Source organism: Arvicanthis niloticus, chromosome 4, assembly GCF_011762505.2.
Source record: "Arvicanthis niloticus isolate mArvNil1 chromosome 4, mArvNil1.pat.X, whole genome shotgun sequence".
NCBI classification, from domain to species: Eukaryota; Metazoa; Chordata; class Mammalia; order Rodentia; family Muridae; genus Arvicanthis; species Arvicanthis niloticus.
The window spans coordinates 79,696,184-79,709,965 of record NC_047661.1 but is presented as its reverse complement, the minus strand read 5'-3'; the positions used below and the strand labels follow the sequence as shown (position 1 = coordinate 79,709,965).

General features: G+C 40.5%; 1 protein-coding gene and 1 pseudogene across 1 annotated transcript in view; one reads left to right on the top strand and one right to left on the bottom strand.

The window, feature by feature from the left end:
* Man1a2 (mannosidase alpha class 1A member 2) overlaps positions 1 to 13,782 on the top strand; it is a 126,793-nt gene that overhangs the window by 30,675 nt on the left and 82,336 nt on the right. Inside the window, exons 2-3 of the mRNA XM_034499618.2 lie at positions 8,037 to 8,292; positions 11,814 to 11,910. Of these exons, the coding sequence (XP_034355509.1) occupies positions 8,037 to 8,292; positions 11,814 to 11,910 (353 nt within the window). The remainder of the gene's footprint in view (positions 1 to 8,036; positions 8,293 to 11,813; positions 11,911 to 13,782) is intronic.
* On the bottom strand, positions 1,068 to 6,589 carry LOC117706766 (BSD domain-containing protein 1-like; annotated as a pseudogene).

Below are 13,782 nucleotides of genomic sequence, written 5' to 3'. Positions count from 1 at the left end.
CACCCTACCCACTTCACTGAAGGTTTGCAGTGCCCACCATTCACCGCCACCCTGACCAAGCTCCTTTAAATGAGTCACTGGTGGATACACCAGCATACAGCATCACCAGAGCAGCATCTGTGCAGCACCAGGTCTTCATGTGGCCCTCACTGTCTCAAGAGGGTAAGAGCCCCAGGCTGTCTTCAGGAAGGAGGGCCTCTGCAGGAGATAGGAGTCTCAGGATGCTCACCCCAGCATATTCCTTCAAGAACAGAGAGGGCTAAAGAGAAGCTGGCCTGGTGATGGACCGAGTACTCATCTCTGCTCACTACTTCATACAGCTCAGAGCTGGCTTGTGTCCTAAGCTGCGGGAGTCACGATAGATAGCTGCTTGGAGCAGTTACCCTACCAGGCCACACACCAGAGGGCCTCAAAGGGCTCCCTCCCTTCCTGGGGAGGAAAAGAAATACAAGAGCAGACTCTTGCAGTGGCACAGATGGGCTAAGGACTTGGGGTGCATCTGACATAAAAGCCCTGGGAAGGTGTAGGGATACCCCGGTGTAGGCTTGAGTAGAGTCAAGGTTTGATCTTAAGATTCTGAACACCATAGGACCTTTGCAGGAGTGAGAAATGGTTGGGATGGAGATTCCGGAGAGGCAGATAGATGTCTCAGAGAGATTGCCTCTTCCTCATTGGGATAGGAAGGAAAACACTGTTCACTGTTCCTGTGTAGCTAAGGGCAGGTGGCATGGCCTTCCTTGCTGGCTTACTAGCTTATGGGGTAGTGTGTGTTGTCTTCAAAGAAACCCGTGCTTCAGCTCTTATCTCTGTAGGAGACAGCTACCCCTCAAGGTCTCCCAGTAGGAATCTCTACAACTGGGAAATGCAGGCTCTTCGGTGATGGGGTACATCCTCCCCTTAGGTCATCCTAAGGTTGGCACAAATCAGACTTCTGGATCTGTATTTGAAAAGGCTCTTCCAAGGTGTGAGCAGAGGGCCAGCAGGGAGCCACCACAATATGTACCAAGTTCTGGATGGCAGGGGCCATTTGGGGGGACATTCTCAGTGTCTTCCAAGGCCGGCTGAAACTAGTGAGCGAGGGAGGTGGGATGTGACGTGGATGGGGGAGCGGCTTTCTCTGGCTCCCCTCCTTCCCAGTCCTCCCATTCTACATCTTCCAGCTCACCAGAGGCGTCCACTGTGGAAAGCACCATCTGCACTTCTTCAGTCCTGTCCAAGTCAAAGTCCTTCTCCCAGTCCTCGCTGATGTCCGAGATTGAGCCTTTCTTGCCATTGTTGGAAGGTGTAGACTTCCCACTATCTGAGTTCAACTCGAACACTCTTAAGTCTGTGGGTACCTCCTCTCTCAGGGTCTCTACTCTGGTTGGAGGCCTGGGTTCTAAACCACTGGCTCAGCCTGCGGAGGATAGAAGCTTGGAGGGAACTGGGGGTGGGGGGGGGTCCAGTTTCACCCTCATCCTCAGCTAGACTCTGTTCTTCCAAAGATGTCTCCAGCAGCTTTTGAGACAGGTCTTTAGGTGGCTGTGGTGCCTCAGATGCAGCTGCAGGGTTGGCAATCTGGGTCCTGAGAGAGATACTCTCACTGCTCTCTGGTCTCTGCAGAGGGCTCCATTGGAATCTCTTCACAAGGGCTCTGGGGGGCAGCCTCATCTTCAGGGGATGTAGAAGTTTTGGTCTCTTTGGCATCTTTGCCTCTTTTGGAGTTCATGAAGCAGGACCTGACAGAGTTTACCCAGGTGGTGCAGCACGACACAGCATGCACCATAGTGGCCACAGCCAGTGTGGTCAAGGAGAAGCTGGCCACTGAAGGTTCCTCAGGAGCAACAGAAAAAGTGAAGAAGCAGTTATCCCTTATAATAGTTGGCACCATGTTAGACCCTGGCCACCTCCGAGTTTGAGAGGTACTTCTGTCATGGCCTTAAGGCATTTCTTTTTAGAAGGTCTTAATTTTCTTCAGGCACACTGCACTAAATTGTGTAGGATTTCAGTTGTGTTGTTTCACTGCTTTCTTTGCCAGTTGTCAGTTGTCCTCTAGTCATTTGCTAAAACAATTCTTGGTCTGTATTGTACATTAGTACAATGCCTTCAAGCTCCTCTTCTTCCTCTTCCCAGCCAGGCTCTTGGGAGATGCTCTGGTGCCCGCTGCTTCAGGGCATCCCTTCAGGCTTGCTCCTGTTCAAGTTGGTGGACTTTATAGAAATACCAATGCCAGAATTCCTGTTGGGAGCTGACTTTTAGCAGAAAGCGGCTATCAGCTTTGCAACCATCTTGAGCCATATACCCTGACGTGAGACTCATTTTTCAACAGCCTACAACAGCTGAAGCACACTGATATCCAACATATTTTGTTTTGCTGTTTACTGCTCCCAGCTGCAAGGTGCACGTGGTAGCCACGCCTGCAAGGCATGCGGTTCACGTGCTGTCCCTGTGCTATCCATGCCATACATGCCTATAAGGTGCACGTGGTATCCACGCCTGTAAAGCTTACGTCATATCAACACCTGCAAGGCACGTGGTATCCACGAGCCTACAAGGCACGTGGCAAAAGCCTATAAATACCCCAGATTTCCCTTCAATAAATGAGACTAGAGACTTGATCAGAACCTCTGTCTTGTCTCCATTCTTCGCGTCTCTTCCCCTTTATCCTCTCCTCCACCCTCCCCCACCCCCCCCACCTGAAGACTGGAGCGGCAGCTTGGGCCGGGAAACAGTGGCCGCCAAGCGTGGAGTGGAGAGGGCTGCAACAAATTCCAAATGGGAAACAGCTGCTGGAACCATCTTGATGTAGAGGGCTTGGATGGAGGGGCTGCCTACAAGGAGCTCTGATATCTCCCCTGATATCTGATATCTCCCCTTTCTTCTCTTCCAAGCAGAACTGGAAGTGGAAGTCGGGAGGCTTGGGGTCTAGAAAGATGGGAGCCAAGGCTGTGCTGGAAGGAGAGTTTGCTGATCACTGATTCTGTGCTGCACTCTTGGTGCAGTGGTTTGTAGGTTCCTGGAGACTTGTCCCTGTGATAGAAGACTGTCTTTACATCCTTCATTCTTCTTTTCATCTCTTGTTTAGATTTTGCTGCTGACAGTTTCCTACCACAGTCAGGTAGAAGCTGTGATAGCATCTTGTTCACTCATCTTGAAGGGACTTGCTTTTGTAGTTTAGGAATGATTATATTGAGTGACAAGAATTATATCTGCCTTTGGAAAGTATCTTTTATTTGGTCATTCTCTCTTTTTCTGCTTTGATATGAGGTATAACCATCATAAATGGATATTGAATTTTTTCTTGTGTTCACTTCTAATGGATGATTTAATTGTTTTTATCTTTAATCTATTATTGGACAAATTTTATTGGTAGAATTTTCTAAAGCTCTTAATATTTCAGAATGAAATTCAGTTATGATTACCTTTTTTTCTAATGCTTTTCTCTAAAATGCTAAAATTTAAGGAGTTCAGATTTTATTTTTAAAACTAATTATAAAAATTATGTAAATTGTCAGTTCCCACATGTTGCTTTCACTTGTGGCTGGGCAATTGAATCTAGCATTTAGCTAATAAAGTAAAATGTTGGGAGCTGTTACATGACAATATTATTAACAGCTAGATGTTCTGTTACTAACTACCTCATGAGTTTTAACATGGCTTTGAGGGTGAATTTGGCAAGTTGCTTGCTTTAAAGACAATTGTTATAGACTGCCCTTTGACTGTATCTCAGCACTTTGGATAGGACTTGGCACTTGTTTGCCTTATTCTTTTTGAGCCTATATTATCTGCCTGTTGCAGTAACCTTTCCATGACAGATCCGAACACAACCCAAAATCTTTGAACATAATAATAGTTTTTTATCTTATTAGAAAAGATATTTAATCACAGAATTTTATACCATGGTACAGTGAAAGAAAGGATCGTGATGCTATGAGACTGTGCTAGAGAAACTTCCTAACCCAGGAGTTACTTGAAATAATAATTAGCCTGAAAGAGTGTTTTAAATAGAGGGAAATAACTTGTGCAAGAAGCTGTCAGTGGAAAGAGGTGTTTAGGGGATTACAAGAAGTGTGGCTGAGCACAAAGGATGTATGTGCAAGATGAATCTGCAGAGACCAAGAGAGGCATATATGTAGGTTTTTGTTTTGTTTGACAGTAGAATTCCTTAATATATGGAGGGAGTAAATAAAGTGTTGTAAGTGAGGGTGGCAGAGTTTATGTGATTGCAGAAAGCTTTTTGTTCTGCCATGTTCTTCTCAGTTCTCTGTTGTGGAATTGGAACATATTTCTAGACAGTGTTGGGAAATATTTAGGGAGCAAAATGAGAGTTTCTATTGGGTTCCATATAGATGACAAGAGCATTATTTACTAGGATGAAGACTGACCAAAACATGAGTTTTAGGGATGGAACCTGCTATTCTACTTTAGATTGTTCAGTGAAGGCTTCAGAAAAACAGTTATAAATACCATTTTGGGGTTTGGGTTAGAAATAAGAATTTTCCTTTTGCTAAGTGAATAAAACTAATTTTATATTTGCATATGGTCTTTGAGTTCCTATCACATGCATTTTATTCACAATTCATTCACATTTTCTGACCAACATCATTTATTGAAGATGCTTTCTTTTTTCCATTGTCTATTTTTGGCTTCTTTGTCAAAGATCAAGTTCTAGCTAGAGCAATAAGACAACAAAAGGAGATCAAGGGGATACAAATTGGCAAAGAGGAAGTCAAGGTATCACTATTTGCAGATGATATGACAGTATACATAACCCCCAAAATTCTACCAGAGAACTTCTACAACTAATAAACAACTTCAGCAAAGTGGATGAATATAAAATTAACTCAACTCAGTAGCCTTCCTTTATACAAATAATAAATGGGCTGAGAAAGGAAATAAGGAAACAACACCCTTTACAATAGTCATAAATAATATAAAATATCTTGGAGTAACTCTAACCAAACAAGTGAAAGATCTGTATGACAAGAACTTAGAATGAAAGTGAAGAAGACCTCAGAAAAAGGTGAGATCTCCCCTGCTCATGGATTGGTAGGATTAACAGTAAAAACGGTCATCCTACCAAAAGCAATCTACAGACTCAACACAATCCCCATCAAAACTCCAACACAATTCTTCAAAGACATGGAAAGAGCAATTCTCATTTTCATAGGGAAAAACAAAAAACCCAGGATATCGAAAACAATTCTTAACAATGAAAGAATGTCTGGGAGAATCACCATCCTTGATCTCAAGCTGTACTACAGAGCAATAGTGATAAAAACTGCATGAAACAGTAGGTACAGAAACAGACAGGTTGATTAGTGGAATAGAATTGAAGACCCAGAAATAAAACCCACACACTTATGGATACTTTTGCCTTTAAAGAAGTGGGCCTTGTCTTAGAATGATTTGGTGCTTTTTATATTTTCACACTCTCCCAGAACTTGTTTCTTTCTTCCTGTTCAGCTTCTCTAAGCTGAAAAGGTGTAAGAGTGCAGGTCTCAAAGGACAGTGACAGTGTGGCCTAGTCATTGCTTAGCTCTGTATATGACTGTGTGTGGGGAGTGGGGAGTAATGAGAAGGGTAGGGCATGAAGGGGATGAAGGAACCCCCTTCAGGACTTCACTGGACTCTCAGCTGAGGGCCCTCTCATCTCTTCCAGTAATCGTGTGTGCTTGGTAAAGGCTTTCTGTCATACTGAGAAAAGGAGGCTCACAGAGGTGATATGTGTTTATTGTCACCCTGCTAATGCAGATACTACAGACCTCACTGATTGCATAGTCAGAGAGATGTCCTTGGTTAGTGTGTTTTGTCTTGCTAAAAGGGCTATGGAGACTAAAGTGATAAGGAGACTATCACTAAGTAATTTTTGGAAATGTGTTAGACATTTCTTTCACAAAGCTCAGGCCCAGTAAAATGTCTTGATTCATTGAGAAGCTCTGAAAAGACAGATGGGATATATTGTGGCCTGTATTCCATGCCATCTACTTCAGTAGTGCTATCTCTAGATTAGTGTATAATGTCTGTTTGCAGAGTTTCGCTGGTGGGGGAAGATGCTTTATGGTTATGCCTGTGAGCTTTTGCAAACACAGTGGGCTTCTGAGTGTTACTCAGCAGTTAGTGAGGCAGCTGCTGTGCTGGGAAGCTGTCACTGAGCTTAGTGGTTACATACTGTGTCCAATAAGTTTGCCCACCCATCCTTTACAAGCCAACTAAAAGCCTATTTAATAACGAAAAGTAGAAAAAGGAGATTTATTCAATGTGGCCACACTACAAAGGACTTGAGGGAGTTGTCACTGGATCACTATCTTTGTACAAAGTTAGCTCCTTATTGAGGTCAGGTGGCTTGTTAAGGTGTAGAATGTTAGCCCCTAACTTCCTTCTTGAGACTCTAGTACTTGTCAGAAGATAGAAACTGCCCTTGAAAGAACCACTAGGCCCTCCACTTTTCTGAACCTATGTGTATGCCTGTGCTTGCATAGAGTAGATTGGGGAGACTTAGCTGAAAGTGGTTGAACATCCAACTGGGAGACACTCCACAGAGTCTGAAATCTGGGGCAGGTAGTTGAGGGCTCCAGCAGAATCTCCCGTTCTCTTCTCTTTGGTCCATGGTGGCAGTTTGTTCTCATGCTGATTGTCTCATAGTTGTAGCTGTTTGAAGAGAAGAATGAATAGTTGGGTCAGAAGGACATAGCAGTCAGAAGGCATCTTTTTTTTCAGCCGACTTTGTCCATTTCTTAATCCACGGAGAAAAGCATTTCCTGATAGACCCCCCCCCTTTTCTTCTTTATTAAATTAGGGTTATGTGACTACCTGTAGCTTTGGACATGTGGGGAAGATTTGGTTGGCATAGATGGATTATGATGTGTTACATTGGGCAGGTACAATTCTCTTTTATTTTTGGTAAGGTAGCATTGTACTTTTCGTGTGTGTGTGTGTGTGTGTGTGTGTGTGTGTGTGTCTGTCTGTCTGTTTTCTGTCTTCTGTTTAACCATCTGTTAAAGGACATCTGGATTTTTCAAGTTTGTGCTTATAATGAATAAAGCTGGTATAAATATTTAAATAGACTTTTCTTCCAGTTTAAAAATTACAGTGAAGGATATCTAACACTTTATCCTGTTAGCTACCTTGAAGTACAGTGGCATTAGGTACATTCATATTGTTGTACAGCCATCAGTCCCCTTCATCTCTCGACTTCTTTTTATGCTGGTAACAGAAACTCTGCACCCATAAAACAATGACTTTATCATCCCTACTGCAGTCCCTGGATACCAGCATTTTACTTTGCAGCTCTGTAGCTTTGCCTTTTCTACAGACCTCACATGAGGGAATAGCATTTGCCCTTCTGTGACAGGCAGTTAGGAGTGGGGAATCACAATCAGATTTTTCAAAACCTGATGAACTGAAATCTGAAACACTTGTGCTCTCAGTTATTTAGAATAAGAAACACTATTCACCACTGACTAAATTAGAACTTTTGTTTTTAAAAAAGCCGAAGAGAGTTTTAATTAGTCTTCATCAGTTGGGAATCACTCCATTATCAAATCCTGGCCATTTGCAAAGTACTTTCAGCAGTATATGCTGTACTAAATAAATGAAAGTTTTCTACCTCTAATTTCCCTGTCTCTTCCTTTGGTCCTAGGCTCATGTTTTTGTCTCCTCTTTGCTATTCAACACCACTCATTGACTTTCTTTCCCCTTTCACCAGTCCCTCTTGTTCTCCTTGACCTCATCCCTCTTTCCAGGGATCCCTTCAAGTTACAGCTTGTAGTTTCTCAGTTGTCTGTTGTGGAATTAGAACTTTTTTGTAGGCTTCCTCTTTCCATGTAAAATATTTACTCAGCATCTAGAATACATTTTCCTTCTCATACCACCTTATATTTATCCTATTCTTTGGGCAGATGACCTTTTTCACCGATAATTTTTATCTTTTAATGTGGGGAACTAGAAAGCAAACATTAGAATTCAGTAGGAGAGTTTTAAGGTGCCGAGTACTACTCTGACCTTTTTTTTTTTTTTTTTTTTTTTTTTTAATTTAATTTATTTTTATTTCCCAGGGAAGAAGAAGAGCGTCTGAGAAATAAGATTAGAGCGGATCATGAGAAAGCCCTGGAAGAAGCAAAAGAAAAATTAAGAAAGTCAAGAGAGGAAATCCGAGCAGAAATTCAGACAGAGAAAAATAAAGTAGCCCAAGCAATGAAGACAAAAGAGACCAGGGTACTGCCACCTGTCCCTGTCCCACAGCGTGTAGGGGTGAGTGGTGGGGATCCAGAAGACACGGAGATCAGGAAGAAAAGAGACAAAATTAAAGAGGTAATAAGCCGAGGTTGGTGACGTGGAGACATGCAGATCCGTGTCTGACTGGACATTTTGTGGTGTTGTATGTGCATCTGCTTGTTCTTCAGTGTAGTTGTAATTCAGATTCCAGGCTCACAGGAAGGATTTGAGCACTGTCTTTTTCTTTATTGATCATAATGTATGTTTTTGAAATTAAAAATTTGATTCAAGTTTGTTTAGATGGTTAGATGGTTTCACCATATTAGAGATCTTTTGAAGCACAGGGTTTTATAAAAGAGTAGAATCTGTGTATAAGTTTATTGAATAAGCAATTTAAAATATTCAGTTTGAATGGTTTATCCCAGATGCTATGCAGAGCTTTTCATAGATGAGATTTTAAGCAGTTTGCTCTGTTTGAGCCATGTTTTAGGGAACTGTACTGCTATTAGGACCATGTTCCTTCCAAAGATTCTTCATGGATTAAATGATAGAAAAAGGTTAATCTCAAAGATCTTTAAATTTATTTAGCCCCTAATCAAGTTGTAATTCTAGGAATTACATACTAAGAGAATACCAACTCTAGTGAATTGAATTAAACTATGTTAATTGGGGTTCCTGATAATGTTGAGTAGAGTTTATAGTTCCACTGCTTGTGAAGAAGCTTTGTCAGGTGTAACAGCATCAACAAGAATATATTTAATTTATACAGTCAGATATCTCTATATATTCTGGTAATGGATATATATTTAATGTATTTTAAACTTGGTCTGTCAGTTTTTCTCACTGCCGTGACATTTTTGACAGGAGCTACAAAAGGAAGGGAGGGAGGGTAGGTGGGTGGGCTTATTTTCACAGTTAGAGAGACATTGTTGTGCCAGGCAAGGTGAGGTGGCTAGTCATGTTGTATCTGCAGTCAGGAAGCAAGAGAGTAGTGAATCATGTGTTCAGCTGGCTTCTGTCCTTTCCTCCCTTTCTCCCCCAGTTTCAGCCAAATGGGAGGGATAGTGCCACCCACTTTCAGGGCTGGTCTCCCCTCCTCATCGCAGCCTCCTGGAAACATCCTCATTGACATAGCCAGAGTGGTTTCCTGAGTGTTCCTCATTCTCCTCAGTTGGTATTCCATCTTGATGGCTATCACCCTTGGCCTTAGTATTGTAAACCTTGACCTTGATGAGTGAAGATGGATGGACATTTTAATTTTTGCCTGTCACTGGAGTCTGTTTTATACAATGGCTGCTTAGTATACTTTTTTTGGGAGCATACTTTTTCTGACAGCTTTTTGTTCAGATACCTTCATTACCCATTTTCATATGTCATTATAATGTTTTGAAATATTTTCTTACATATGTAATAATTTAGATCAATAACCATGTGCATTTAAGGGAATTTAAGGCTCAGGCTTGGTGGTTGGCCAGATTCCATAGAGTTTAGTTTAGCAATACATTTGGGCTCAGCTTATCCTGTTCCTTTACCAGGTTTGCTTTGACTTACTGTTTCTAATGACTTTTTGTAGATAACTTCTGATTTTCCTTCTACATAATCATTCCTTTTTGAATAGTGGAACTTTTCCTTTTTCCTTCTTTCTTTTTTTTTTTTTTTTTTTTGGTTTTTCGAGACAGGGTTTCTCTGTGTAGCCCTGGCTGTCCTGGAACTCAGTAGACCAGGCCTTTTTCCTTATTTCTGTTTCTTAGCCTACTGCACAGGCTAGACCTTCTGCTAACTATTTTTTGAAAGAAATGGTGAGAATCGACAGACTGGGCTAGCTGCTTACTCTAGAACATAAGTGCTTAATACTCAACTGTTAGGCATGTTGGGTCAGTCCAGGTTTTTTCAGGGTAATCTCTTAGTTTGAGGATATTTCTTTGTAATTACAGTTTAAGGATTTGTATCATGAATGTATGTTGTTTTGTGAAATGCTCTGTCTATATTTTTGTTTAGATAATTGATTTTTTTTTTTACTTTTTTGTTAATGGTAAGTTTTATTTACTTTTTAAAATTAATGTTAAACTAACCTTATATGTCTGGGTAAAACTGCATGAAGTCATGTTAACATATTTTCTTTATACAGTGCTAATTTGTTTTAGAAGAAATTTTGTCTGTATTAGTCTGGAGTTTTCTTTAATGTTTTTGCCCAATTTTGGTACTTGATTATACTTGCTACATAAAGCAAGTTTTGAAGTGGTTTAATGAATGATATGTTGTTAAATGATATACTGCAGTTTACTGTTACATTAAATGTTGTTGTGTAGCTCAGAACTACATAGGTTGTAAAAAAAAACTCAACTCATGTTAGCTGAATAATACAGAATATTAGTTTAATGGCTTCAATTGAGGACATTAGGCATGGCTGATTCTAAGTCTGTAATCATGCATTTGTCTTTGTCTCTTTTCTTTCATTACTTGGTATTTCTTTGATGGGAGAGAGTTAGCCATTATCAGTTTTAGGATTAAATTATTTAAACCCTTGAGATCCTAAATGAGATAATCTTCTGCCTCCTACTGTTTAGACTAATATGAATACAAAGGACTTGATTATCCTTCTTGATCCATATACCCATCCAGTCACTATGACAAGAGCAAGGGTTGGCAGCTCAAGACAGGTGGGCTAAAGCTTTTCATTTGCCTATTTTTGGAAAATCAATTTTAGTTGGAATACAGATGTGGCCATTTGGTTACATATTACCTAGGACTGCTTTTGTGCTTTTGTAACACTTTAAATCTTCTGGTATCTGGTCTAAAGGTAAGAGATTGTAGAGTCAGGTTGAATTAGTTGGTGGTAGAAGCAAGGACCCTTGATCGACAGCCCAGTCATTATCACAGTGAAGAAAGAGGGCCTGTTCCTCAAAGTATTAGCACTTTATGAAAGGAAAGAATGCCAGATAGCTACCTGTCTTTCTCCAAATAACTTTCTGTCTTTCTCCAAATAACTTTCTGATTACATCTAATGTTTTGTTGTGTAAATTGAAATTAAATATAGTTGTTTTTGTTAGGGTTTCTGTTGTTGCAATGAAACACCATGACCAGAAAGCACATTGGAGGGGAAAGGGATTATTTGCCTTATACTTCCACATTACTCTTCATCATCAATGGAAGTCAGGACAGGAACTTAAACATGGCAGGGACCTGGAGTCAGGAGCTGATGCACAGGTCATGGAGGGGTGCTTGCTTACTGACTTGCTTCTAAATGGCTTGCTCAGTCTGCTTTCTTATAGAATCCAGGACCACCATTCCAGAGATGGCACCACCTACAATGGGCTGGACTCTTCCCCATCTGTCAGTCATTGGTTAAGAAGCTACTTTACAGCTGGGGAGGCATTTTCTCATTTGAGGTTCCTTCCCTTCAGATAATTCCAGCTTGTGTCTAGTTGACATCAGAGTAGTCAGCATCGTAGGTATGTGTGATTTATACTGAGAAACAAATGTTAATTGAATAATATGCTAATGTAGGAAACATGGCAGAATGGGTAAGAATATAATATCCCAAGTCTAAATTATATGAAGTATAAAGTAGTTTGTGGATAGCTTCAAATGGTGTGTTACAATGTTTCTCTTCTCAGATGATGAAACATGCCTGGGATAATTACAGAACATACGGATGGGGACATAATGAGCTCAGGCCTATTGCAAGGAAAGGACATTCCACTAACATATTTGGTAAGGTAACTTTTTGAATTACTTTTTTCCCCCTTTATCTTTTAAAACAAAATCTGGCTTTTAAAAGTACTCTCCAAGGTCTCTGTTTCTGTGCAGTTATAATATGAATTTTTTGTTTTGGTGTGTCAAGATTTAGTTCTAGTTGCACTGAAATACCTAGCTTTGTGTTAGATACTCTACACATAGGTACTTCATACATTTATCTTAGTATTTTGAAGGTTTTTTTTTCTGCATTTTTTTTGTTTAATGTCATGAAAGGTAGATATGTACTTGTAATTTTTTCCCCTTCAAGATAGTAAAGTACTACTAGTGATATTCATAAAGGAAAAGGGAACAGTTTAGAGATTCCAGTGTGCTATTAGAAGTTTAATATGTAGCACACCAAAAGTGGTGTTATACATTATGGTCCCCCCATCCTGTGTATGTCTGTTTGTGTGTTGGTAAAAAAAAAAAATGTCTTAAAAAATAAGTTGTCCTGCTGGGTGGTGGTGGTGGTGGTGGTGGTGGTGGTGGTGGTGGTGGTGGTGGTGGTGCATGCCTTTAATCCCAGCACTCAGGAGGTAGAAACAGACAGATTTCCAACTTCAAGGACAGCCTGGTCTACAGAGTGAGTTCCAGGACACCCATGGCTACAAGGAGAAAGCATGTCATGAAAAACAAAAAACAAATAAAAAAAGAATTGTTCTGAATTTAAGAGTTGTGTTGGGAGAAGAAAAACATTTTGTAGCTAGTCATTGGCTACCATATTTTCATAATATATTTCATTTAGCTGGTATCTTTTAGTGAAATAGAGTATATTTTCTCTGAAAAAGTGTCACAGATAAAAAGTTCCTGTTGCTTTTGTAGATGTCACAAATGATGGTCCACTCAAAGACACATAATAGAACTATATTTATATTATATTATTATATGTTATACTTAAATTATCTTCTAGAGACTGTTCTTGAGCAGTGATAAGGCAGTGAGCCGTAGTTTTAAAGGATTTGAGGATAAATAAGTATAGAAAATAAGAGGTGGATGTGATTTTCTTCATTAAATTAAAATGTGTGTATGTGTGAGTGTGTGTGAGCGTGTGTGTGTGAGCGTGTGTGTGTGAGCCTGTGTGTATGTGTGTGAGTGTGTATGAGCGTGTGTGTGTATGTGTGTGTGTGTGTGTGTGTGTGTGTGTGTAGGTAGAAACACCTCCCTCCCTCCTCCTCAGTGTGGAGGTCAGTTCTGGTCTTCTATTATGGAGCTCTGGAACTTAAAGTCAGGTTGCCAGGCTTGGTCAGGAAATGTTTTTACCTGTTAAGCCTTGTCCCCAAGCCCTAATTTTTCACTTTACCCAGTTGTCTGATTTGTTACCCCAAATTTCATTATGACTTTGTAGAATTAAAATCATAGAGCAATCAGACAAACAGACAAACCAACGCACAAAAACCAAAACAGTTTTCTTAAATCTATCCTCTGTCACCATAGGTTGAGTGGACAACTATTGAACTTTAACTCACAGTATTACAGGTTACAGGGAGTTAACCTAAAGCATGTCTTTTCCTTAGCTTTTACTGTAAATGGTTCTTTTATGTGATAACTGAAATCAGTGCTCCCTGCCTTCACTAGTTAGTCCTTGCCACCAGAGCACTTTGCAGATGATGGAAAACTCAGCTCAAAACAGCTTGAACTATAACCAGTTTATTCATCTCAGTGGAGTCCTGGTGTAGAGCTGATTCAGCTCAGGCTCTCCCCCACCCCTTTCTCCTTTATGTGCTGGCTTCCTAGCAGGATAGGTTCCAGCATTTGGGGTTTCATGTCTTTATACTACTTACTGTATTTGTAGAGTCAGGGAAGTGTTTAGGTTTCTTAGAAATAAGATTGAAAGAATCTGTGATCCTT